This window comes from Parus major, chromosome 3, assembly GCF_001522545.3.
Source record: "Parus major isolate Abel chromosome 3, Parus_major1.1, whole genome shotgun sequence".
Taxonomy (NCBI): domain Eukaryota; kingdom Metazoa; phylum Chordata; class Aves; order Passeriformes; family Paridae; genus Parus; species Parus major.
In genome coordinates, this window is record NC_031770.1 from 91,799,706 (window position 1) to 91,825,841 (window position 26,136).

Consider the following 26,136-nt stretch of genomic DNA (forward strand, 5'->3'; position numbering starts at 1 on the left):
TTTTATCCTTCCCCTTCTCCACTTTCTATGACTCAATTCAGAGCAGTTAAAAGTGCTCTCTTAAAAGTGCCCTTCCTTATCACTTCTCTCTACTTTTTCTGACCCAGTACTTCTCCTTCTATTGGCAGGAGACTCAGCCCCTGCTCACTGATGGAGAAATACTCAGTTTTGATAAGAGAAGAGCAGTTCTGGTTAGGATACAGAAACTGCCAAGAAGTTGTGTTACAAAGGTGGCAGATTATTTTAGAACTTTCCTATAGTTCTATTTCTGTTAGCATTATGACAAATTCCAGATAGAAGGAACAGCAGAAATGAACTAATCACTCATAATTTTATAATGGTTATATCTCCTCATTGTAATCATATTCAAAGTACTGTGTTGTATTTAATTTAAATTCATCAAATGTGACAACTTGGAAACACTGAAAACAAATTTGAGAGTTGTGTTATGGTACCATGATGATGTGTTCTGAAATTAATCAATTACATTGAATTGGGTAAATAGTGATAAAAACTAGATTTATTTTTCAATAAATACTTATCTTCATCAGTGAAACAGATTTCAGACAAACACTGTGATTTCTTCTTTTGAAATTTATTTATTTGTTTGTTTTAAATGTGAAAATATTGAATTGCTTCTTACCATTGACTGCATGTAAGGAAAAAAATACTTTAATTTGTAAAACTTCACTTTTTATTGGTAAATATTTAAAAATGCAAGCTTCAAAGCTGATTTTTATTCAGTGTATTTTCTTCAGAGCAGTAAACTGGATGCCAAACTCAGAGTAGCTTGTGATTCTGTATACACATACACATATTGGTTTATATGAACTTGTGAAATAGATTCATTGTAATAATTTGAGAGGTAGTCTGCTCCAGGTTGCCAGTTTGCAGAAAGTAACTTCCTTTCAGATAAGATAATATGACTTTCCCTTCAGAAGAGCTGTGGGGCAAACATGAAATTTTTACCAGCTTTAGTAACTTATTACAGGTCCTAGAGTTAATGTCTGTACATGAATACTACTTTAAATAAACATTGTGTTAAAAGAAATTAAAAAAAAAAAAAAATTGTCAAAAGCAAGGGACCTGAGAAGTCAGATGACAGAAAGCAATTTTGACTTGGAGACCTTTCCTAGAAGTGACTGAAATAGACATTTTTATAATTATACTCTGCCCAAAAATTGTGTATTATGAGATAATGATAAAGGAACTCTGGCTAAATAAATCAATATATGAGCCTAAAAAAACACCCTACATGCTACTCAAACTTCACTAAATTGACAGCAAATTTTGTGATGTTGAAAGAAAAACTGTTCATTTAGAATTAAACACTGAAGAGAAAAAAAAAAGTGAAAATAATTCAGTAAATAATTTTCTTCATGGTGTAGAAAATTGACAAGCCTAGATGGACATTATAATTAGAATTATGAAATAGATATATAATTAAGGTTTAATATATCTGAATAATGTCCTTAAGTGGAGCACTTATCTGTCTAGTCATATATGTGGTTGTTTTCCTCATCAGACAAAAAATATTAAATTGAATTCTTTAACAACATAGTTCTAAATGCATAGAACAAACAAACATTAAATATATGAACAAACTATGATGAAGTAGTGCAGGACTGAAAGAAAGCCTGACAGAATGGAGCAAACTATTAGACTACTAAACTACAAGAAAGCATTTAAGAGTTTTTCTGTTCACTTCTTGGACCAAATCTCTGCAAACTTCTGATATCTTTTTTCTCTGTATCAAATAAACCATTACCTTTAGCCTGTGTTGAAAATTCTCTCTCTGCAGTGATTATATTGAACTAAATAATTATTTATAAAATGTTTGTCTATATTAGATGCACTTCTCTGTTTTTATCAATGCTTTAAATACTGTTGCATTTATCAGAATGTCGCAAATATGGTGGAAAAATAATTTCAATTATTATAAATGGGATATGTCTACTAACCTATGTTTCTTATTTCAGTGGTGGGACAGTATTTTAAAGATACATATGATAAAATTGAAGTTATTTATATTTTTCTTTCCTTTCTTTTCAGCTGTATCTTGTGGCATTCCTGAGTCCCCTGGGAATGGTTCAGTTATAGGTAATGAATTCACTTTGGGCAGTAGATTGATATATGAATGTAATGAGGGCTTCAAGCTAGAATCTAGTCAACAAGCAACAGCAGTGTGTCAAGAAGATGGATTGTGGAGCAACAAAGGGAGGCCGCCTGTTTGCAAATGTAAGTGGGCATGTATTTCCCAAGAATAGTTCCCCAGAACTTTCTCAGCACATTCTTCACTGCTGATGTTTAGGTTCTACATATACATATGCCCTGAAGTGGCCATTCAGGAATGTGTCATCATTTAGCATGAAGTAAAGTAGAAGAGGCCTATAAATTTTTTTAATAAAAAACCCCCTTTGTTTTATCTTCTTTAAAACATCTGAATTTAAATTGTTAGATAATTAAGTTTCCTGTATATTTTCTTATTATGAATAATATGCCCTTCACCATGGTGAGTTACAATCACCAATTAAAATTTCTTTTTTAATAAATCTTCGAAAGTAATAAAAGCAAAAATTATTTCTAAAAATCTTAGTGTAGATAATTAAGCTGAATAAGAATCCTTCACTCTTCATTTCTGCCTCCTGTCAGAAGCAAGCCAATATAGTGCAGACTCATCTACTACAAGGCATGGCCTCTCATTTGCATTGGGCAGCCACTGCATCTCTGTGTCCTGAATCAAAGCAATAATTAACTGAGCCTGACTTCAACGTGACTTGAAATACTGATTAGGACATAATCTCAAAGTTAATAGTTTCTATAATACTATGTGTAAAAATTTTTAGTGTTAATTTAGAATCTTGATTTAATCAACAGCATATGTATGTGCCTTCCAGATTATGAATTTGATAAGTAATTTCTTAAACAAGTAAAATTCAACTAATTTTTAAAGAAATAGTAAAATGAGTAAAATTAGTAAAATGAGACAAATTCAAGAATTGTGAACTCATGCATGATTGTGAAAGGGTTTTTATTTATTTGAATTAATTGATAGCAGTCATTAGAAAATATATTTGAAAGTTGGTTTGAGACAATTTCTAGACATCTTTGACAGGTGGTCATTTAACCTAATCTTGAGCACCTTCTTGAATAGTCTCTTTCAGTAATTTACTTTTCCATTTGCAGTTTTCCCTAATATTTATATAATCTGAAGCTGTTTTTCTATAGTGTAAAGGCCTTGTTTCATTTTGTATCCACAGTGTGCAAATAGAAGTTTCTTTATACTTGTTTTATTCTGTGTTTATTCTCTTTATTAATGTGTTTGAAAACTGTTATTTTTTCAGTGTAGTGAGTTATCCTTGGTGAGCAGTCATATCTCACCCAGCAGTTCACTCCCTTTCCCTTTTCAACCAGATGGGAAAAAAAAGGATGAAAAATCTCATGGGTCAAGATAAGGACAGAGAGAAGATTCAACTTGGAAAAAGTTAATTTAATGTATTGGCAGTTAAAATAAGGTCAATAAGTTTCAGAAAATAAAGGTTAAAAAACATCAAAACAATGCTTTCCTCCCTCTGTTCCCAGGGTCACCTTCATTCTGTTGGTTCTTCTCCCTACACAAGCCAGTGCTAGGGCATAAGAAATGGGAGTTGTGATCAGCATATTAAAGGCTTCTCTCTGCTTCCCCTTCCTCCTCGCACTTTTCCTCTGCTCCAGCGTGTCTCTTCTTCACGAGCTATTGAACTTCAAGATAAACTTGCTCTAGTGTGGATCCTCCATGTTCTTCTCCATCATCCATCTGTGGATCCAGATTCTTCAAGAAATAATACTCATCTGCTCCAGTGTGGGCTGCATATGGATATCTGCTCTGGCATGGTCCTTTCATTGGACTGCAGCAAAACACCAGCTCTAGTGTCTGGAGCACCTCTCTCTTATGTGACCTTAGTATTCCCTCTTCTGTTTCTCACTCTTTTTGTTTCTGCCCTCTCTGCCTGTGCAGAGTTTTGCCCTTTCCTAAACACAGTTTCCCAGAGATGTTACCATGATGGCTTCAGAGCTCAGCTGTGTTCTCCAGTGGATCCTTTGACAGTCCTTCCTGACTGTGTCCCACAGCCTCTCCTCACAAAGGCCACCCTTGGAGCTGCTCACTCACCCCTGCCAACACCTTGACTCCTGAATCCAGTGCATTCAGTCACCTTGTAGAGATAACTATCTTATTGTGATTTATTCTCAGTCTTCCTTCCTACTTTTAGGGCCAGTCATTCTCATTATTGTCCTCTGGACAATCTCCAATAGATCTTCACCTTTCTGGAAGGGCAGTGCCTAAAACTGTACACAGCAATTCCACAGAGTACATAAAGAGGATTATTCAAAACCAGCTGTGATCACACAGACATGAGCTGAATTCAGAGCTGTGTGCAGAGGGAAGGCAGTGCTCCAGTGAATTGAAGTGAGCTTCATTCTCAGAAAAAAATGACAGTGTACAAAGCATGTAACTTGAATGAATAATCAACAAAAATGTCAGCAGATTTTTTTTTTTTTGAGGGAAGAAGCCATATAAACTATCTGGGGATTAGATATGCTAAATTAATTACACTATATCTGCAGTGAAAAAACAAACAAGCATACAAAAGCTTGTATTATTGAAATGGTCAAGCTTAACCAGACAAAGACTACCCTTTAAAACAAAACTTAATTATTAACATTTAGCACAACTTTGAACATTAAAAATTTTGTTTAGTATTTATAATAAATTAAAAAGTTATATACCACTTTCTTTCTTCCTTGTCTTCTCTTTTCCTTTTCTAAAAAATTATTGTTTGAAAAAAAATCCAATTACTTCTAAATCTAGGAATGCTAAATTAAAGTGCTAGTGATGTACCTGACAATTCAAAATCAATATTTTCAGAATGGATTGCTATTCAAAGGCAGGCATGCTTTACCCAAGATTTCTTTCTTGCAAAGTGCAGAAGAGCTTAGGGAATCTCCATAACAACCTGTTTTATCCAGTATTCCTGCTATAAAGTTAGATGTATTTAGTCTCTGGAAACAGAAGCATCTCTAACTTGATGGGAAGCAAACACAGCACAGAAAAGTAAATGGTAAATAAATAAATTTGGTTTTATTCCCATGTGTATTAAAATGAAGGTTGAAATCAGGGCAGTTTGCTTTGCAAAGCACCTCTGATAATATCATGCCTGAGGCAGATATTTGAAATGCCTTTCTTTTCATTAAAAGTATTTACATCAGATTTGAAGCATGAAAAATATGATTTGTGATGGTCATAGAGCAAGACACAGATTGATCATGGATATTAGGCTATTGAATTTAATTACAGAAAATACAAAGCAACAGATATCTACTAAGTAACCTAACTGAATGACAAATACCTTCTGCATAGAGATCCCTAGAGCATGATGCAGGGAAAAGACTTCTCTATTGCTCTTCCATAGAATCAGAGAATAGTTTTGTTGGAAGGAAGATTATAAATCATCAACCCTCCCTGCCGTGGACAGGAATACGTTCCATTGGACCAGGTTGCTTACAGCCTCATCTAACCTGTCTTTGAACACTTCCAGGAATCGGGCAGTCCCAGCTTCTCTGGGAAACCTGTTCCAGTGCCTTACCACCCTCATAATGAAGAATTTCTAATCTAAACTCACTCTCTTTAAATTTGAAACCATTACTCCTTTTTCTATCACTACATGCTCTTGTGAAAAGTCTCTATCTCTCTTGTAGCCCCCTTTAAGCACTGGAAGGCTTCTCTAAGGTCTCCCAGGAGCCTAACTTTTCTCCAGGCTGAGTGACACCGTCTCCCTCAGCCTGTCATCATCAGAGGTGCTTTTGGCCTTCTCTGGATTCATTCCAACAGGTCCACATCTTTCTTTTTTTGGGGTCCCTAGAGTTGGACACAGTAATCCAGGCGAGGTCTCACATGAGCAGCATAGAGGGGTAAAATCACCGCTTTCAACCTACTGGGTCACACTTCTTTCAATGTAGCCCAGAATACATTTGGCAAGTGCACGTTGCTGGCTCATGTCAAGCTTCTCGTCAACCAACACCCAAAGTCCTTCTCCTAAGGGCTGCCCTCAATTTATTCCGTGCCCAGCCTGTACTCGTCCTTCACATTGCCCTGACTGATGGGTAGGACTTGGCCTTGTTGAACCTCACAAAGTTCACTTTTATCCATTGATTCTTCAAATCTATGTCTCTCTGGCCTTTGCTCTTACTGCTTTCCTTTTCAAAGATGTGGATGCATTACATAGAATGTTGAGTTTGGCTCATTGAACTGTGAGATGGTTCATTCTTCTAACATTTTAATTGGCTGAGATATTCCCTTTAACTAGAACTTTATAGCTCTTTTCCACTATTCCTTTAATACATTTATTCAAAGATTTAAATTAGGTCCTTGATTGGTTTATGCTAATTCATCTAACACCAAATATTTTAAGGAACAGCTAATTGCACTTTTCCATAATCTTAATATTACAGATTTCACTGTAGATGGTTTTTTTTGAAGGTGTGTGTGCTCAGCTGTAATGTTGATGAACCAGTGATGCTTCAGACATCTTTTTTTTCCCTAGAAATTAATTGGAAAATAATTATAAATTTTGTAATTTATAAGTTTATTAATTAGCCTTTTTCATAATTTTCAATATGTTTGGAAAATATCTAATATAGAACTTAGAATCATAAGTAGTTCTGAAATAAAACATTAGTTGTAGTATAAATGCAAAATCAAATTTGCGAAGATAAACAGGCAAAGATTCACCATCAACTCATTGTAAATATTGTGCAGGTGATTTTTATTTGCTAAGACATTCAGAACATTATACTCATTTTCTTTAACAAATCCTAAGGTCAGTAAGTATTTTTTTAAGTATTTTGTCAGTGTTTGGTATGTAACATGGAGTATGTATTCAATGAACTGCAGTAAAACAGTTTATAAATTTAGCAATTTTAAATTGGCCAGATACATTAGACTGAAGACAGATCGGCTTCATATAGGTGGCTGGATTGACAGACTGATGCTGAATACCACATGATCCTTTTGTTTGTCTGTTTTGAGGTTTCGAAGCCTTTTCCGTTTGAATATATTAGCCAACAAAAACAGCTTAATTATTTTTCCTTTATGTCAGCATACTATCAACTATACCATCAACTTGCTCAAGTGATCCTATTTTGTTCTTAGGTCTTTGTTCATGGATTCTGTATTGTATAGGATTACTTGGTTTCCTATTGTCCTCTAATTTTACTAAATTTAAACCACACTAGTATCTCAGATAGAATGCATGACTTCACCTTAATGTTGGTCTTATTTTTAAGCTAATAGTGAAGTTATTCAAAAGGTTATATTTGAAAAATATAGGTCACATTACTGCATTAAGTTCACCAAATAGTAAGGCCAAAATACCCTTTCCACATTTTTGTGGTTGGTAATTACCAGCTGAAGAATGGCAATCAAGTATCATGTGCACCTTGAAAATAATAACAACTACTGCTATTACATGTTCCTGTAATTGTGATATTTTTCTATCATGAACATCTTACTCTTTTTTAAAAAAAAAGATAATTCCACTCAGAGTCACAATATTCAAGATACTCTTGAAGAGCAACCTTCAGACGTTTTTCAACGCTTCCTAGAATAAGCTTTTCCATGATTATTTTTCACCTTTGATATTTAGAGCAGTAAAGGAATAAAATTTTTCACTGAAGTGGGAATGAAAGTCCTGTGGTTTCCAGGGTCTTCTTTCTTTCTTGCCTTTCTTGAAAACTGAGACAGTGCTCTCCAGCTTCCAGTCAGCTGGGACCTCTCCAGATTCCAAAAAAATGCTCAAAAATTGTTGAGAGAGGTTTTGCAATGACATCACTGAGCTCTTTGAGGATTCTTGGATTAATTCCATCAGACCCCATAGATGTGTAAGGATCCAGCTGGATCAGCAGTTCCCACACAGTTTCAGGGTTAACTAGGAGTTGGTCATTCTTGCAGTCATGATCCTCCAGCTCAGGACTCTGAGACCACCTTGGTGCATCATCCTTGTTGAAGACAATGCAATAAACACCTCTGCCTTGTCCATGTCCCTGTTTGTGAGGTGACCATCCTCATCCTGTTATTAATAATCCTCAATATTATTTTTATATTGACTTTTGCCATTAATATATTTGAAAGAAATATGTAAGTTTATTGTCCATCATATTTTTGGCCAGCTTCAACTCCAGCTGAGTTTTGACTGGATTAATTTTCTCGCTACAGTGGCAAGCAGCATCTCTATATTCTTCCATGGCACTTTATCTTGCTTCCGGAGGGAATGCACCTTCCTTTTTTGCCTGAGATCCCTTTTCAGCCAAGCTGGCCTTTTGCCTCACCTGCTTGACTTCTGACATTCCTGTGCCCTTAGGGAGACTGTTTTAAAGGTGACAAGCACTAATGGATCAAAACACCTGCAAAAAATTTTTCATGGGGATTTTACTTACCAGTTCCCTGAGAAGTTTGTAGTCTACTCCCCTCATTCCAGGGCTGAGGTTGTGCTGACACTTTTTCCTCCTGTCAACAGAAATTTTAAACTCAGTAACTTTATGGTCACTGATGCCAAGATGGCCACCAGTCTCCACTTCGCTTACAAGATCCTGCCTGTTGATAAGCAGTAGATCAAGGAGTGAATCTTTCTGAGCCATCTCTATTTTGATCTGTTCCATAAAGTTATCATCCTGGATTTTAGTAATCTTCTGGGCTGGGTTGTAGCAGCTGTGTGGTTCTCCCGGGTAATTTCTGGCAAATTGAAGTCCCTCATAAGGACAAGAGCAGTTGACTTGGAAGCGTGTCCCTTAGTTGCTCAAAGAATAATTCATTGGCATCATCTTCCTAGCTGTAGGTCTACAGTAGGCTCCCACAATAACATTCACATGATTTGTTTGGCCCTTTATTCTTATCCAGAAACTCTCAACTGAGCCATTGCTGAGAACTCCTTATATTGTACCCCTTCTACTACATTGGTGCCACCCCCTCACCACCTTTTGCCTTTTCTGCCCTGCCTATCCCTCCTAAAGAGGCTGTAACCATCCAAGAGGGCACTCCAGTCACAGGATTCATCCCACTGGGTTTAGCTTAGGCCAGTAATATCAGACTGGGTCTGGGGCAAAGCTTTGAGCTCATTTTGCTTTACTTACACTGGCTGCATGTGTAGAAACATTTTAAGTGAGATACTTTGTAGCCAGCACCTTGTGAAGAAGATTGAGAGATTAGTGTTTTTTTCCTCAAATTTTGGCACACCATACCATCACTGCCAAGCCTGGTATTTTCCCTTTCCCCCTTCCAAACCACTTTAAAGCTCTTTCAGTGAGCCCCGCCAGCTCCTGTGCTAGACCTCTTTTTCCCCTCTGAGAAAGGTGCATCCTATCAGGTGTCTGTAGACCAGGTATTAAGTAGATCATCCCATGGTCAACAAAACCCAAATTTTTCCACCCACACCAGCTTCCAAGCTACATATTGACCTGACAGATCTTCCTGTTTCAGCTTTATTTTTTTTTTATTGTATTATCTCATTGAGAATTCACTGCTTTTGAGTATATTCAGAATTATAAATATAGGGAGATTATCATGTCATTAAAATAGATAATCATGATTTCAAATTATAATTATGCTTTCTGACATGTATTTTATGTAAATAAATATTATTCATACATTTTTGTATAAAAATGCCTGGAGAAGTAAGAGAACATCTCCACATCTGCAAGAAGTTGAGATAATCCCTTACAAAGTTTCATGTATGTAAATGATAATTTAAATAGTGCCCAGACCATAATTTCCAAGAGACTGACCATAAGAGGCAAGTTGATGCACTCATTCACAAACCATGTGCACAAAATCATGCACCTTATAATAGTCACTGTTTTGTTTCTTGAAGGATGAGGAATTTAATAAATCAAAATCAGTCCCTGTAAAATTAAAGTTTTTCAAGCAGCAGGTTTAGTTGATTACATCAACACAGCCAGAAGTATATTCTGTATTGAGGAGCATCTTGAATTAGAAATTGTACATTTATGCATTAGAATCTGATAGTTGTTTATAAAGTGTGCTTGCAAATCTATGTGTATCTATAGATAAAGAAAGAATAAATTGCATACTGGCCTCATGATGTAGAGGTAACGTCCATGCAGCTTATTTACATATTTCAAAGTAGCTGAGCCTGTCTTGAGATGTCCTATGGTTAAGACTAAAATTTTTGCTATTGGACTAAATAAGAAACTTGCTTTCATATTTGAAAAAAACAATAAAACTATTGTTTTGAAGGAGGAGTGATAAAAATGTTAAAGTTGATAGGCATTAAGTTCCTATTTAGAATATGTTTTGTTTTCGGAAAGACATATGTTTTCCAGTAAAAGTTGTTGAGTGCTTCAATATGCACATTATATTTAACCACAAGTACAGAAAAATGTTTCTTTGTTTATAGTTCATAATTTTTCTATAGCTATGAAACATAGTTTAATATCAACACCAAAATAAATTAAATTAGGAAGTAGGAAGTCCTCTATTTACCTGGGATACGAACTCCAGTAGTCAAAATATAGTTTTAAAAGCCAAAGTGGAGACCACTTAAGTTTCAAACTGATTGTACACTGGCAATCCTTCCTAAGATATACCAAAGAAATCTAAGAAAATATTCTATAATTTCAACTCAATATAACATTATAATCTTGCATTTGGAAGTTCTTCAAATTATTTCTCATTTATTAATACTTACACATCTTCATAGATATGCTGTGTTTAGTTCCAATTTTCCTGGATGCCAAAATTTTCCATGGGTAAGATAACTATTGGGAAAGGTAGATGTATAATTATAGAACTAACATCTAAATGTTAATGCTTAATTTTTACAGGAATTTTGATTCTATCGCTTCCCCTTTAGTTCAATGATTTCCTGAACTAGTCTCTTCCATCACACATTCATACTTGTGATAGAAACTCTTTATACTTCTCAGACAGTGTGATGTCTATAGAGAATGTATTTATTTATGTATTTATTTTGCCAGATTGTTAGTCTTTTTCCTGGTGTAATGGTATGAATTTATCGTAGCATAAATGAGAACCAGACTCTCCTTTTTATTTCTTCATTTGGGATTTTTACACACTTACTCTTAATGTTTTTGTCTTCCACTGAGCAACATATAAAGAAACTTAATTTCTGCTGCTTCTTGTTGTTGATTTTCCTTGGAAACTACAGCTTTTTTCAGCTATTTCTGGGCTAGTAGCTTTCTCTAAATAATTCAGTTCATGAATCTTACTTAGTGACATAAACAGTGAGTAATTCATACTGACTTTTTCTATAGCAGGGAAATTGTGAATAACATGGTAAAAGATAACAAATATAACTATTTAAAATAGTCATAAATATTTTCATTATGCTAGTCTAGAGTCATAGGTACATTAAGATAGAATTCATGTCAATATCATAAATATTGTAAGCGTTCTGTGGACTTAAATTGCAGAGCATCAAATTGAAACTGAAAAAAGAACATAAACTATACTTCTTGTCTACTATCAGTAACTGCATTCTCTTACAAAATATGAACTACTAAAAACAACAGACCTGAAATAACTTCAAAAATCTTCCTAAGTATCATCAGGTATTTTAAAGTTTTCTAAACTGGAATGAATTAATTTTCCTGTACACCCACAATATATGGTTTTATAGTAATTAGCATTTCAATGTGTGCTAGCAGCTTTTATAGCAACCTGTTTTAAGAGCTTCAAGCTTTGCAAGCATTACATAGCAATATTTGCTTTCCCTTTTACATCCACCATAGTCTGTGATGTATTTTGTCTCTGAAATCTTTGAATAAATCTCATTAGAGAGCATAACTGTATGTCATTGTTCTACATCAGCTAAGTGAAAATATACTACAAACTCCAGTTCAATTTGTAATACTGACTGTATGAGAATTATTTTTCTTAGAACTTGTCTTTCCAAAATGACTATAGTATTCTAAGTCTTAGATTGTGAAACATCTGGCAGTAAGGCATGACATATACCCATAAAGAAATTTAGGGGCAGAATGCTAATATGTACATGTCCTTTCTTCACAGCTGTAACCTGCCCTAGCATAGAGACTCTTCTGTCAGAACATGTTGTCTGGAGACTGATTTCTGGGTCACTGAATGAGTATGGAGCTCAAGTCATGCTCAGCTGCAGTCCTGGATATTATTTATTGGGTCAAAGACTCATACAGTGCAGGAGTAATGGAACCTGGAGTGTAGGCAATGAAAAGCCAACTTGTAAGGGTAAGGAACATACTTGGTTTTGGGATATCCTATGCTTTTTAATACAAATATTTTCTTTTATAAATAAAGACTTTAATAAACTATATTGCTCTCACATTCGAATAAGTAAGAAAGTGTGAAATTTTCATTAACTTTAAATTAATTTATTGCAACCCCTTGTTGGAGTTGTTGTTAAGTACAATGTTTCATGCAAGAGCCTGAAGTAGCATCAAGAAATCAATCTGCATTTATTCTACTAGGTGGTGCAAAAGTATTTGAAAAATACTAGGAGAGAATGTTATTACTTTAGAAGATTCCAGATTAGAAGATGATACTGCTTTGACCTCTTGGATGAAGCATTAAAACTGTACTGTTGAAGAAACATTCATATGACCTTTTATAGGGTCTTCATACAAAAATGCCATAAATTACATCAATCCTAACTTTGGATGTTTGAAGTGTTAGAGAACTTTGGCAATCTCAGTGGAATTACAGAGATTTCAAGGGTTACGGTACCAAAGTCTTAAAAAATTTCTTAACAAATTTCATTTTTTCTTTTACAATGTTATTTTTTGAAATTTTGTTAACTGCTGTGTTCCTTTCTGTTTGTGCACATAGACTAAAAAATGTAGTTTTGATATCCTGCCTAATATGCAGCTACTCTTCAGCTGCTGACAAGTCTTTGAAAAGATAGTTCTTGCCTGCCCTCTACAATTACAGAAAATTTATGTGAGTAAAAAATGAGGTGATCCACATCAGATGCAGTTAACCAAGAGTATTAGATAGAGAAATGCAAGGAGTTTCTGATTGAAGAGATATTGGTTAATTTGTAAGAAGGGTACATTATTTTTCCCTCTGCTAGAGGACTGATTAGGATTTAATTACAGCAAACTTCGTCTTCCAAGAGATATTCAGTAATATTCCCCTTAGAGGTGGATCATTAAGATCCAGAAACACACTGCAGAGTATTTTTGTGGAGTCTACAGTTTAATTTCTCTGTGTCACTCACATGGTAAGGACAGGTTTTTTGTATATATATATTCTAGTTATTTATTTTTCTGAAGCAGTAGGAAAGCTTATTGAAACACTGATGATAAGGAATTTAGAGTATATTTATCAATGTCTAATTGATAAATATAATATCTCTAAAGGAATTGCAAAACTTCAAATTAGAGGTCATTCTGGATTAAGGGAAATCTAATTAGTAAGGTTTTTTAAAAAAATATGCTGAACTGATGCCTAGAAATACTGATATAGCTCATTATTCATGTAGTTTATGTATTTTTAAGTCTAATATTTGTAATTAGAGCAAATAAAGCATTTGTAATAGGTTTAGAGCAGTTCATTCTATTGAGTCAATCTCTTCAAATGGAGTTTGATTTATTTTTTAACATAAATGTAATTAATAGCACTAAAACTAGAAATTGTATTGTTAGGCTAATCCACAAATTACATTAATGTGACTTGATCATAGACAAGATGATTCTTACTCATCTCTGGGCATATTATGAACATAAGAAACTGTGATCATAAATTTTCTGATTATGACTTAGTTCAGTAATCAGTAGCTGGTACTTGATTTTATCCAAATTCTAACCAATTCCATGTTGCTTTCCTTAGCGAATGTTTTAAAATATATGAGTGGGGCTTTGGGATTTCAAATAGGAAGTTGTGATCAAGATGTTATTGAAAGTAAACATATGATTTATACTAATAAATACAGTTGAAGCTCTTGAAGACATTGGTCTGCATCTTAAATTGCAATATTATTGATATACTCTTGTAGAAGCAAAAGAAATTACAGAATGGCTTTGGTTATATTAGTTTGATGCATTCTTGAAAGAAAATTTTTCATGTGGTGTGCAATATCTGTCACAGCTGATGCTACAGAAAGTTTCTGTGAAAATTGGTCAAATCTAGTCCAGCAAAATCAGATATCTATTGTTTTAGCAAGCAGACTATCATATATCATATATACTATATGCTAATGAATAGTAGTGGGAAATAAGGAAAATGTTCATAACAATTCAGAGTACTAAATGTTAAAAAGATTTATAATACCTTTAAACTGACACAACACTGAAAATTACCACGGAAAGTGTATTTGAGGAGTAGCCATGGATATGTACATATGGAATGTAACCACAACCTTCTCAGGAACTCATGCAATTATCTTGTTTCAGAACTAGAAATATGGATTGGCTGCTGTCAAGATATACAGGTATCCCAAAGAATTTTTAAATTTAGAACATCTGTTGCTAAATCAAGTATAATTTTGAGCCCGTTCTGTGGAATACAACTCTTGTATTTATTCCTATTAGGTTTACTTTTGAAGAATATACATGGTGATGTATTGTCTTCTAGTCAAAAAAATTATGAATAGCGTTTTCACATTTCAGAATGTTCTGTTCCTTTTTTTTTTTCCCCTAGTTATCTCCTGTGGTGGTCTACCATCTCCACCAAATGGAAATAAGATTGGAACCTTAACAGTGTATGGAGCTACAGCAATATTCACTTGTAACACGGGATACACATTGGTTGGTTCCCATGTGAGAGAGTGCTTGGCAAACGGTCTCTGGAGTGGTACTGAAACACAGTGCCTAGGTAAAACCCCCACATTTCTGTTCTTTGTTTTATTTTGTTTTTTTCTTAAACAGTACCAAGAACTGGAATTTGGCTCTTACCATGCAACTTTTTTTGAATCAACGAAAAATAAAGGTACCTTAAATATGAAAATATTGTGTACTGAACATGATTTTGTGCTATTCTACTAGCATATATCTTTTAATTAGAAATTAAATTACTTTTTATGTTGTTGTAATGATTTTCAAATCAGTATGATTTTTAAGTGACTCAAATAATCACCCACATTCACAGCACTTTTCTTTGTGGAGCAGTGTGTGGAGCATTTGGAGCTTCAAGATAATCTTCAATTAGGACTATTCCTGATGCATTCCAATGACAGTTGAGCATTCAGCATATTGACCATTTGATCAGGGGAATCAGACAAAAGGCAATCAAAAGTGAAACAAAACCAAGACTCTTTCAAATCACTCTTTCAAACCCTGAGATTTATATAGTTTGGACATTAATTTTCACCCCAACTCTTGCTCTCTTCAGATCCACCCATATTGGTTCACACTCCCAAAACAGATATTAAAAAAATGGTTCTTTTTGTAACGTTTGATGCTCAGAAATGGGTTTATTCTTTGTTGTGAAGAGGATATTTATTTCTGGAATCTGTTATTTGCCTTGTCTGCCCTCATTTTTCAGATTTTTCTCCTTGCCTTATAGCTGGATGTACTAGGTTGCTCTCAGGAAAGGCGGAATTCTGCTTTCCACTTCCAAGCTCAACCTCACATAAAAAGCATCTTTCTTCTCTGCTGCCTCACTGTCATTTTAGCAGAACACATAGTATTCCATGCTTATCTTTATATTCAAGTGTGCATAGGAATGTCAAAGCACCTCTCCTGGGTGGTGGATCTTTTACAGTGGATCTGTTGCAACACTGTGGATCATGTGCAGTCCCTGGTGGAAGGTCTCAGAAATGAGTCTGTGGGCTATGGCCTCCCTGTGCGGGACCCAGACAGAGCTCATTTTTAGCACAGCTGCTGAGTTGGCTTTCCTTGTGGATACATTCTTCTCCCCAGGCTTGTTTACTTCTTAGACCCAAGATAATTGGGCAATAGAGCCACCTTTATCTTATCTCAAGCTTTTGTCAGGTGGCTTAATTTTATGTCCAGATTTCCAGGAATTCACAGAGACTTAGTCAGTGTTGGGGGATAGGTTTGGTGACCACACATCAGCATTGGCTTCTTAATACAGCTTGCCATAGTGGGCAAAGTCCTAGAGTGATCTTAGCAATGCTTGAGCTATTAACCGTTAACACATCAATTTCTCACAGATACTAGGCTGCAGCAGAAAGAAAAATAAAGACAGAATATTATCAGAAAAAAATATATGGCACAGAAACATGTAATTCAGATCAGAATTAAGACTTATAACCTTTCATTATGTATTCCTGATTTACTCCTTCATTTTGCAACAGGAATGTTTGTAGTTCAATTTTTTGGAATATAGTTTTATACTATGTTGTCTCTTAAGACACAAAGTGGTCAAAAGTAGTGATGGTTGTCTCACAGAATTAACCTAACTTCTAAATGTCAGTTCATTATTAGTTGCTTCCCAGCAAGATGCAGTTTTTACTGGCAAATTTTATGAAAATGAAGCACACTTCTCTGTCTTGATATATTTGTACACTTTATTGTTCAATTTGAAATAAGCTGTATTAAGATATTGTGATGAAGGAAATTAGCATAGGATAGCGTAAGCATAGGACATAGGCATAACACAGTACACTAATTGTTACTTCTTTTGATATTTAGAGTGGTAAAGAAGTAAAATAACCTTTTTTTACCTAGGAAAAAATTGCACTTCTGTGCTGCTTAAGGGAATGCTATGATTCAGCATTACTTTTTCACGTTTAAGTTAATCAGTTCCACAGTGGAAGTGTATGGAAGGTTTGTATCTAAAGATTAGATGACTGACACATCAGCCATCTATTGGTGTCAGGTTATCCCTGGACTGAAGGTGACTGACATCTAAATATGTTGGAACTGCAACTGTGAAGATCCAACAACCCAAAACTTTTATGTGTAAGAGTTTTCCACAGCCCTTTCTTCCGTTCCAAACATGCAAACGCTATTGCAAAAATAGAGTTATTATCCCTATAGGTTTTTCCAGTGTGTTACGCCATGCATTGCCAGGGTATTGCCTGACACCTGCATGTAATGAATTCAAGCATAAAGATATGTATTAGTATCCATTCATTTTGAATAACCTGAAGTACCATTTTGTAATCTGACCAATAATAACAGTATTTAGTGCTTATGTACTACTTTTCTTTTTTGAAAAGCTATATGTAGGATAATTTGGCTGCCAACATATGCAAACTAAACAATACACAAGTCTCAATGGATTCTGTTTGAATTATAAATCTCTCTTGCCCATGAAAAGCTGGAAAATAGGTTTTTTTCTTCTATTCTTACTATTGAGAAGTAACATTTATACTGAATATCCCAGAAGACTAACTGTCTCTGGTAGTCATGAGTTTACATTGAAATAGCATAGAGATGGAGGAGAATTTTCAGTACAGGACTAACATAGAGGTATATATATGTGTGTGTGTATATATATGCAGCTTGAATTGAATTTATATTGAGTCATTCTTTTCTTCTCCAGTAGTAATTTGGTGGATTTTGTCTAATTCAGTTTTTTACATATGCCTATTGAAACTGATATCAATTACTATTATGTTCTTTTAGCTAAAAACTTTTTTTTTTCCCACCTGACTATCTGCATTCTGAATTTTAAATTATTTTTACAGATCTGTTCCCACTTGTAAAGAAAACAAGTTCTCTTGCAGGAACTATTACTGTAGTAAAAGCATTGCTTGCTTTATGATACTTCCCTATTCTTTTTCTACAGCTTAGATGGACTTTAGTTCTTATTTGATTGATTTCATTGTTGAATGAACCCCTATGCTCAGAACTGCTAAATGCATGGGTTAATCACTACTTAGTCTTTGCTATTTCAAAGTCACACAGGCTCTATAGTGCTAAAAATATTATACAGCTTTGAGTTTGAAAGTCTAAATTTGAGTTACCCCATGCATGCTGCAGAAAAGGAATAAATACTTATGCTACTAAGCCCCTTCCTGTTCTTCTTACACTCTTTCACATAAGGTCTATTATTACCATGTTCATCAGACACGTAATTTAGATGCAATTGAGAATACAAGGTAAATGGAACTATGTAAGCTCTTCCAAAGAGCAATTCAGAAAAGGTAAATTCTTAAATTTAAAACTAGATTATGTGAATGCTGCTAGTTGAATTTTCCTAAATTTCAAGGACAAAATGCCCCAAATTTGTTTCAGAGGTGCCCTTAAGTCTTACCTGAAACCTGTGAAAATCAGAAGGCAAACATCAAGGGAGCTCTGAATGAGCTTTTCCATTTCAAAGGAATTATAATGAGGTAGAGATGTTTTTTATCTACACTGTACCTACATGAATATAATTCAAGACTGCTATAGATGAAAATAGATATCACTTTATGTTACCCACTGATATGTGTAGAATTAATTTATGATTTCAGGTTACATGAGTACACTAATTTCTGTATCTTAGGAAAGGGTTTGCCAATTCCTTATTTGTCTTCAAAGAAAGCTAAAATCAAGGACTTAAGTTAATGAGTCTAAGGCTCAATATAAGACTAAGTCTTCAGTTTGTTAGAATTATCTATATTTTTTTATTAGTTATGCAAACATAAATATGAATTGTTGGGGAAGTTTTCTTTCAATTTCACTCATTCCCACCAATGATAATATGTCTCTTTCCCTTTGTTCCTTCCAAGAATATTTGCAACTATAAATCACAAAACCCGTGTGTTTTTATGAACAATTTGTGTGTATGGTTGACCATAGGTTCATATAGGACATAGGGCAAATTGGAAGCATTTAAATTTTCCAAAGTCCATTTACAAAATCAGTGGCACTTAATTATGGATCAGTGTGTTTTCCTAAAAAGATATTTCTCCCTGTGTTTTTTCACCTTTCAGGTGCTAAACTACACATAAACAACTACAGGACATACTTAAACTCTAAACTTAAATATAATCTACTCCATCCCATCTTTTAATTTTATGATATATATAATGCCTTAAATTTATCAGTATGAAAATATGCTACTGCGGATGATGGTTGTGTAAAAACTAATCCTAATTGATATCTAATCCTTTAATTGATACTTCATAAATAAATTGAAGTATAATATTATGATATTGTCTTATATTTGAAATTCTTGTTAAAATAAAATAGAATTATTTGTATTTAGCTTTCCAGGTGATGTAGTATAAAGCTTCTAGACCAACCTTGATCCAAATGAACAATTTTCTAAATTCTTGAGGGCATATTTTACTAAAAAAATCCCCTCACAGCCTTCTTAATTTCCTTTAATTTTAGTTGATGAGAAAATTACATATATTTTGTGTCATTGCAGTTTTTTTCAGTCCTTGATATGCTGGAATAGTTAATTTAAATGAGTCAAAATTCACTGAAATATCATTAAATACTGTAGGTGGAATGATCTGTAAATGAAATGACTCACGTAATAAGTCCAGTTACTTGTTAAATCCCCATTTAAGAGAAAGTGCATGATATTTTTCTTCATGCCAGGTGGCACATTTCATCTGTCTTTCATCTTGAAATTCCCTGTGGTGCTGTGTTTGTCTTCTGTGCAGCTACTGCTTTTCAATTCTTCACTATTAAGATCTAGAAAATGAAAAAAAACCCAAAACCCTAATATATTCCTTTCTATTTCATCTCACTCGAAAAAAAATAGGGAGAAAATATTAGGAACTTATTTCCAGGCACAGGGAAAATAAGAAGCTAATTGGGAACAGTCAGGATGGAAGAATCAAAAGCAAAACTTGATAATTTTACTGCCTTTTCCAGTGACTGTCTCATGAGATGTGGATTTCAGCAGTAGATTGCTTTCAGTTTGTGGTGTAGCAAAACTTTTGAAACAGTGTCCCTCTGTATCCTTGTAGCCAAATTGAGAAGATAGAGACTGGATGGGGAGACTGCAAAATAGAGAGAAATTAATTGAGTCAGCAAGCTCCAAGGGTATTGTTTCTTGATTTGAAGTGTGACTAAGAGCCAGTGGATAATAAGGATGAATACAAAGGCCAATACCATCCAGCCTCTGTCGGTCACTTGGATAACAAACCGGGATGCAGCTGCAGCAAGTTTGAGGTGGCATGAAATGATGGGAGAACAATTGATGTGTGGATTGTAGTACTGCTAGACAGAGGGACCTTTAGAATCTGGAGGAACAGGCCAGCTGAAAGCTCATAAAGTTCAGGAAAGACAAATGCAGAATAATGCCATTTTGAGTACACTTGGAACAGACTGGGTAAAAACAAGTTTTACAGAAAGCACCCAGGTGACTGAGTGGAGAGGCTGGCTGAAAGATAAAAGTGTGGCCTTGCAGTAAAAATATCACAGACTGGAGTGTATGAGCACTGGTGTAGTCAGCAGGTCATGGTTATTATTTCTTCTTCAGCACTCATGTGGAAAATTGCGTGTAGTTTTTGTGTCCTCCTCTATACAAGAGAGATATTACAAAATGAAGCAAGTTCAAGGTAAGGACTCATTAAGGGGCCAGGGTATGGAGTATCTTTTGAAGGAGAGGCTGAGTGAAGGTGGAGGACAGAGAAGGGTAAAAGGGATCATATTACTAATTTGGATGGAGAACAATAAGATAAATTATTCCACGACACCTTTCAAGGAGAAAAATATACTTTCAGTGTCCTCACTTGCCATATTCTCTGTTGTAAGGGTAACAGTAGCTGTATAACTAGTGAAAAGCTTGCATTCATACTTTCTTCTTCAAATTTGCAGAATAATACCACAATGTCTTTTTAGGGGCATCAGCAACCCTACAATTAGGATTTTATAATAATCTTGTGTGTATGAAAAACCTAATCAAGTGGTGTATGTTTTATCCTTCTAGTGTTTTAGAGGAGCCATTAGATGTGAATGAAATATAATGTCTAGCATAATAAAAGGGCTTTATTAGAAAGGAGATTGAAATCTTGAAGAAAAGTTACAAACAAGTTGCTGTTGATGGATACAGGCTGTGTGCAAGAGAAGCAATCATACACACAACCCATTGTAGCTGCAGTCTTGAGCCTTAGGTCCCAGTCCTCACCTCTCAAAATCTGAGGATTTAACACAGTTTCAGATGAAATTACTGCAGTTGTAATTAATCAATGTCACCACAAAAAAACCCCTTTTTTCTGCTCCTTAATCAGTAGAGAAATAGTTTTTTGCTCAGCAACTCTGTTTTCAAGCAGAATGAAGAATCCAGAATTAATTAAATCATTACTTGGCTTCCTCACTGCCAAGACTGCTATTATCCCAGAATAATGGATTCTGTAATGTTTTAACAGCAGCTGAAATAAGGAGGAAACAGTGCTGGCAGACATTCCTTCCTGTTCATACCTTCTATCTGGAAAATGCTTATACATTCATATTAATTTCAAAATTATAGTAAACTCTTTTTTATATTGCTTTGCAACTTGGTCAGTACTAACAAAAATACCCTACTTCTACTTTATATATCCTACTTTCCACATTTTCATTTTGGTGAAGTGCCTTAGTAAGGCTGCCTTTTTTGTCACAGAAGTGTAGCCTTTAACTCTCAAACCTTACTATTACTTCATAATAAATTTCTCATTTCTCTATTTGATGATTTTCTTTTTCAAAGAAGTAGAAGAAATATCATCTGTAGGTTTTATACCTGAGAAATTGTTCTGCACAATGCAGAAGTTGACTCTAAATGTATTTCTTATTGAAGGGAAAGTTGAAATTTTGGGTTTTTACTCTTACATTTTGGTGAGTCTTTTCAAAACATGCATTTTTGATGGGTTATTCTTTTATTATAGCTGGTCACTGTGGCTCTCCAGACCCAGTTGTAAATGGTCATATTAGTGGAGATGGTTTCAGTTATCGTGACACTGTAGTCTACCAGTGTAATCCTGGCTTTCGACTTGTTGGTACATCTGTCAGAATTTGCCTACAGGACCACAAGTGGTCTGGACAAACTCCTGTTTGTGTCCGTAAGTACAGTTAATTTTTCACTGAATTTTTGCTACTATATTAACAGCAGATTGGATGGTCAAAAGTGTTTGGGCTCAGGTCAGAAATTTATTGAACCTATTGTCAATTACAGGGGTTGTTATGATCCAGTTTCTAACCTACTATGGGCTTGTTAACATTTTCAGTAACTCCTGGTTTCTGTTGTTTCAGAAACAAGATGGCAAAGGCACTGAAGGGGTTTGAATAGCAGGCTGCAAATGTCTAACTTAATCTATCACATTCTCTTTGTCCAGGCATAGTTGTTATGGCAAATATGGGCTTGCTGAGCCTCTCCCCTATTTTTTCACTAATAGTAAAAAAATTTCTTTGTATGTTTTCATTGCCTGAAGGACAATGCTGGACTAGTGTTCATCTGTGCAGTTCTAATGATAACTGCCTGTTTCTGCAAATCACCCTCAAACTGATTTGCCAAGGCAAGGGGTGGCATAGAATTATATATTATATATATATTAAATATTATATATTTTTTTATAACCTTTACCTTTAATATTTTATTAATTCACCTGTTTTTGAAAATCCCATAATTAAATGCTAGAATTGCAGAGTCTTTCTTTCTCTGTGGGGCAGATTATCTGACATTTTCTGAACCATCAGCCATTTAATTAGTCAAGTCCAATTTATCTGTTTTTTAATCTTGCTACTTTACTTTGCAGTTGATTTTATTTCCTTTCCATATCAGTTTTATTAAAGACCCCCATTTTATACATATTTTTTGTGATTTTTAATGGAGAATTTATATCAACTATTTCAGTGTTGCATTTTTTAAGATGTCTGCAATACAGACAGAAGTCTTGTATACACAGAAAGTTACTGTTGCTGTTCAGAGTTACATTTTCTGTTCAATACAATTTCTTTTCAATACATACTAGATTTCTAAATGTTCACTATTTTCTTTCTTAGGGGAAAATGACAATTTTTACATGTATACAGTGGCAGGAAATATCTGCCAAGTGTCATTGTCCTTTTAAAATCCTATTTATGTCTTAAAGTGATTTTTATTCTTCAAAGGAGAAACGTCACAACTAGTATTGTTATTATTAGTGCATTCATTTGACTATGCAGTGAATAAAATCCTTTCACAAGAAAGAGGCAAAGCTGGGGGGGCACAGGAGGGGAAGGAGGCTGCTTCTTCCTAAATGTATGTTATCCTTACTGTTATGAGAAGAACTGGCATCAGTTTCTGTTATTAGAGTTTGCCTAATGCTTTCCATTATGGTATAGTTTTCTTTTGTTTAGAACTCTGCCAGACTAAAAAGCCATGCAAGATGATTTGGTTTATGTCAGCATCCAAACTTCAGGGTACTTTTTTTTTACTTTGATTAATTTAAATAATTCCCATACAAATGAGACTCTTATTTCTGAGATGTAAAGTGAAAACAAACTGTTCACCAGTGCTAAAAATGTGTTCTACTGAAATATTCTTCTGACTGAGCATTGTGGAGCTTGAACTAGAAATAATGGCTGTGGTGGGTTGACCTTGGCTGGATGCCAGGTGGCAACTGAACTGCTCTCACTCCCCTCCTCAGAAAGGCAGGGAAGGAAATAAGATGACAGCTTACTAAAACAAAATGTGCTTGTACATGCAAGCAAAGAAAATAAAGATTTTCATTTTCTGCTTCCCGTGGACGAGGAATGTCTGGCCGCTTCCCAGGAAAGAAGGCTTCAGTACGTGTACTGGTAGCTCCAAAGCGTACATATAAATAATAGACGATGCCTCCCCTCCTTCCACACTGCCACCCTGCCTTGCCCCTTCCTCCTCCTTCCTTTTAGCTCTTATATCTGAGCAAACATCATATGGTATGGGACATCCCTTTGGTCAGCTGCCCTGGTCATTTCCCCTTGCAAGGTCATGACCACTCCCAGCCTGCTGATGAGAAGGAGGAATGTTAGGGAGACAGCAGGGGTGCTGTGCAGTGCTGCTTAGCAGTAGCAAAACACTGGGGTGTTAACATCTTTCTAGGTAACCATACAAAGCACAGCACTATAAGATATCCATCTCAGGTAGATCCAGTACAATGGCAGAGATATTACAAAGCTATTAGGAGCTGTGCCCCTGAAATTGCCCCAAATTGGCCTTTATTTTGTGAGATTTTTACAGAAGATCATGCCTTTTTATATTTTTAATTTACTTTGAAGGTTTTTTTAGATTTGTGAAGTACCAGGCATTGTAATCTTAAAAAATAACATCTAAGGAAGCACTTGTAGCTCTCCACCCAGGACTACTTAAGATTCTTAGTTTCATATAAAAGCCAGCCTCCTTCATCTTGCAAAATTTGTCACACACAGGTCATTCCCAATCTCTTTACTGGATAACCAGTTGAACCACACTTTAGCCAAGTATTTTCTGAAAGGTCTTTCCACTTGCTGCTTATTGAGAGTTAATAGGAAGTAAGATGATTTCTGCTTAGTTCCTTGTGAGTAGCAGCACAACAGAATCAAAAGAAAAAATAAACCCCTGTATAGGTTGTTCATTTGAGTATGATAAACACCACTAGCACAGAGTTGAGAAGTTCTGTGTTTGTGCATGTGTGTATACAGACATTCTGATTTTACATTGTTCACTATGCTTTTCTTTTTCTATAATATTTTAGTATCTCATCACATGGAAAACTAGAGCTTGACCATAATATGCTTATTTTATAAGTTCCATTTTAGCAAAATCATAAAGGGAAAGATTTACTCCCAGAAATTAATTCTTTATAGTCATCCAAAAATCAGATTAAAAGAATCACTAGCTCAGCAAATCAATATAAGGTTTTTTTAAACTGCAATGCTTCAGAACTCCAGAATGTTCTGAAATACTGCATGAAATTTGTTTGGCCCTACTACATGTTTAAGCTTACTGGAAAAAAAAACTACCTTTATTTATATTAGTAGGAATTTTTAAATGCATTTTTAAAGGATCAGATGTGTGTGAAAATGCATTTAGTTAGTTACTTAATTTTTTTTACAGCTTTCAACATAAGGTAAAAAGTATGTTCTAAGAGTCTTATTTAAAAAATAATATTTTTCTCCTGGCAGTTAAGAGTTCTCAATAAATATATCCTATTCTTTTTCTTATATGTCTTGTATAACTGTCAAAGACAAATTCAGGAGGAGAAAAAGGAAAACAAAATCAAAAAACAAAATGGCAAAAGAGCTCCAATCTGCAAGTGGTTCCTTGGACCTTTCACTTAGATGCTAACCTGCCTATTTTTCTTCTAACAGCAATCACATGTGGCCATCCTGGGAATCCTGCTCATGGAATGACTAACGGCAGTGAGTTCAATTTAAATGATGTGGTAAATTTTACCTGCAACACTGGCTACTTACTTCAGGGTGCTTCTCGAGCACAGTGCCGAAGCAATGGGCAGTGGAGTAGCCCTTTACCCAACTGCCGAGGTAAGACTTTTACCCTGCCTCAGAATACTGGGATATAATTCACAAGCCTGTCCTTTAGGAACTTATTCTCACCTTTATTTGAGTTTCTGCATTTCTGTATTGAAGATTGTTCTTATGGCTGAGTATTGGGGAAACATAGACTTTTCAGTATTTTGCCTCAAAATTCTCTGACAGCAATCATGGGCATCTCCTATATAGATATATAAAATGAACTTTGTATCACAAAAGTTGTATTACATCAATAAATCACGGTTGCCTGTTTAGCCTGAATTAGGCGCATTTTAATACAGTTTCCATAAATGGTTGTTATGAAATTGAATATTTATGTATCAAAACATTATTAATTCTCTTGTTTCCTAGCAATACCTGCGAGATGTGAAACCTGTTTTTTTTACCACACACCAAAAAAAAAAAAAAAAAGAAAAGATAAAGATTTAATTCCACTTGGGTTTTTTTTAGCAAAGCCATCTGAACTTGATTCCTGGTGTGCTATGGATAAGATGGACATGTTTGTGAGATGAGAATGAAGAAAAGGTTTGTTATGAGAAAATCTGTATCAAGTGTATATATTAGGAAAGGACCAAAAAAAAAAAATTTAAGCATAATCTACAATTCTCAGATTGAATTCTTCATCCACATCCCAGTAGTGTAATTAAGATTCAAAGTCTCTGAAGTTAACCTGTTTTTACTCCTTCCATTTTTGACCAACGTTTTTATTTATTTTCATTATACTTTTGCCTATTGTTGCAGAATATGGAGCTAACATCTCATCTTTGGTCT

The 26,136-nt window shown here is 34.8% G+C and overlaps 1 protein-coding gene across 2 annotated transcripts in view; it reads left to right on the forward strand.

The window, feature by feature from the left end:
- Positions 1-26,136, forward strand: part of CSMD1 (CUB and Sushi multiple domains 1) — a 1,067,087-nt gene that overhangs the window by 992,494 nt on the left and 48,457 nt on the right. For both annotated transcript variants that reach the window (XM_015621308.3, XM_015621309.3), the window contains exons 50-54: positions 2,053-2,238; positions 12,083-12,277; positions 14,687-14,860; positions 21,762-21,935; positions 25,183-25,356. In XM_015621308.3, the coding sequence (XP_015476794.1) occupies positions 2,053-2,238; positions 12,083-12,277; positions 14,687-14,860; positions 21,762-21,935; positions 25,183-25,356 (903 nt within the window). The remainder of the gene's footprint in view (positions 1-2,052; positions 2,239-12,082; positions 12,278-14,686; positions 14,861-21,761; positions 21,936-25,182; positions 25,357-26,136) is intronic.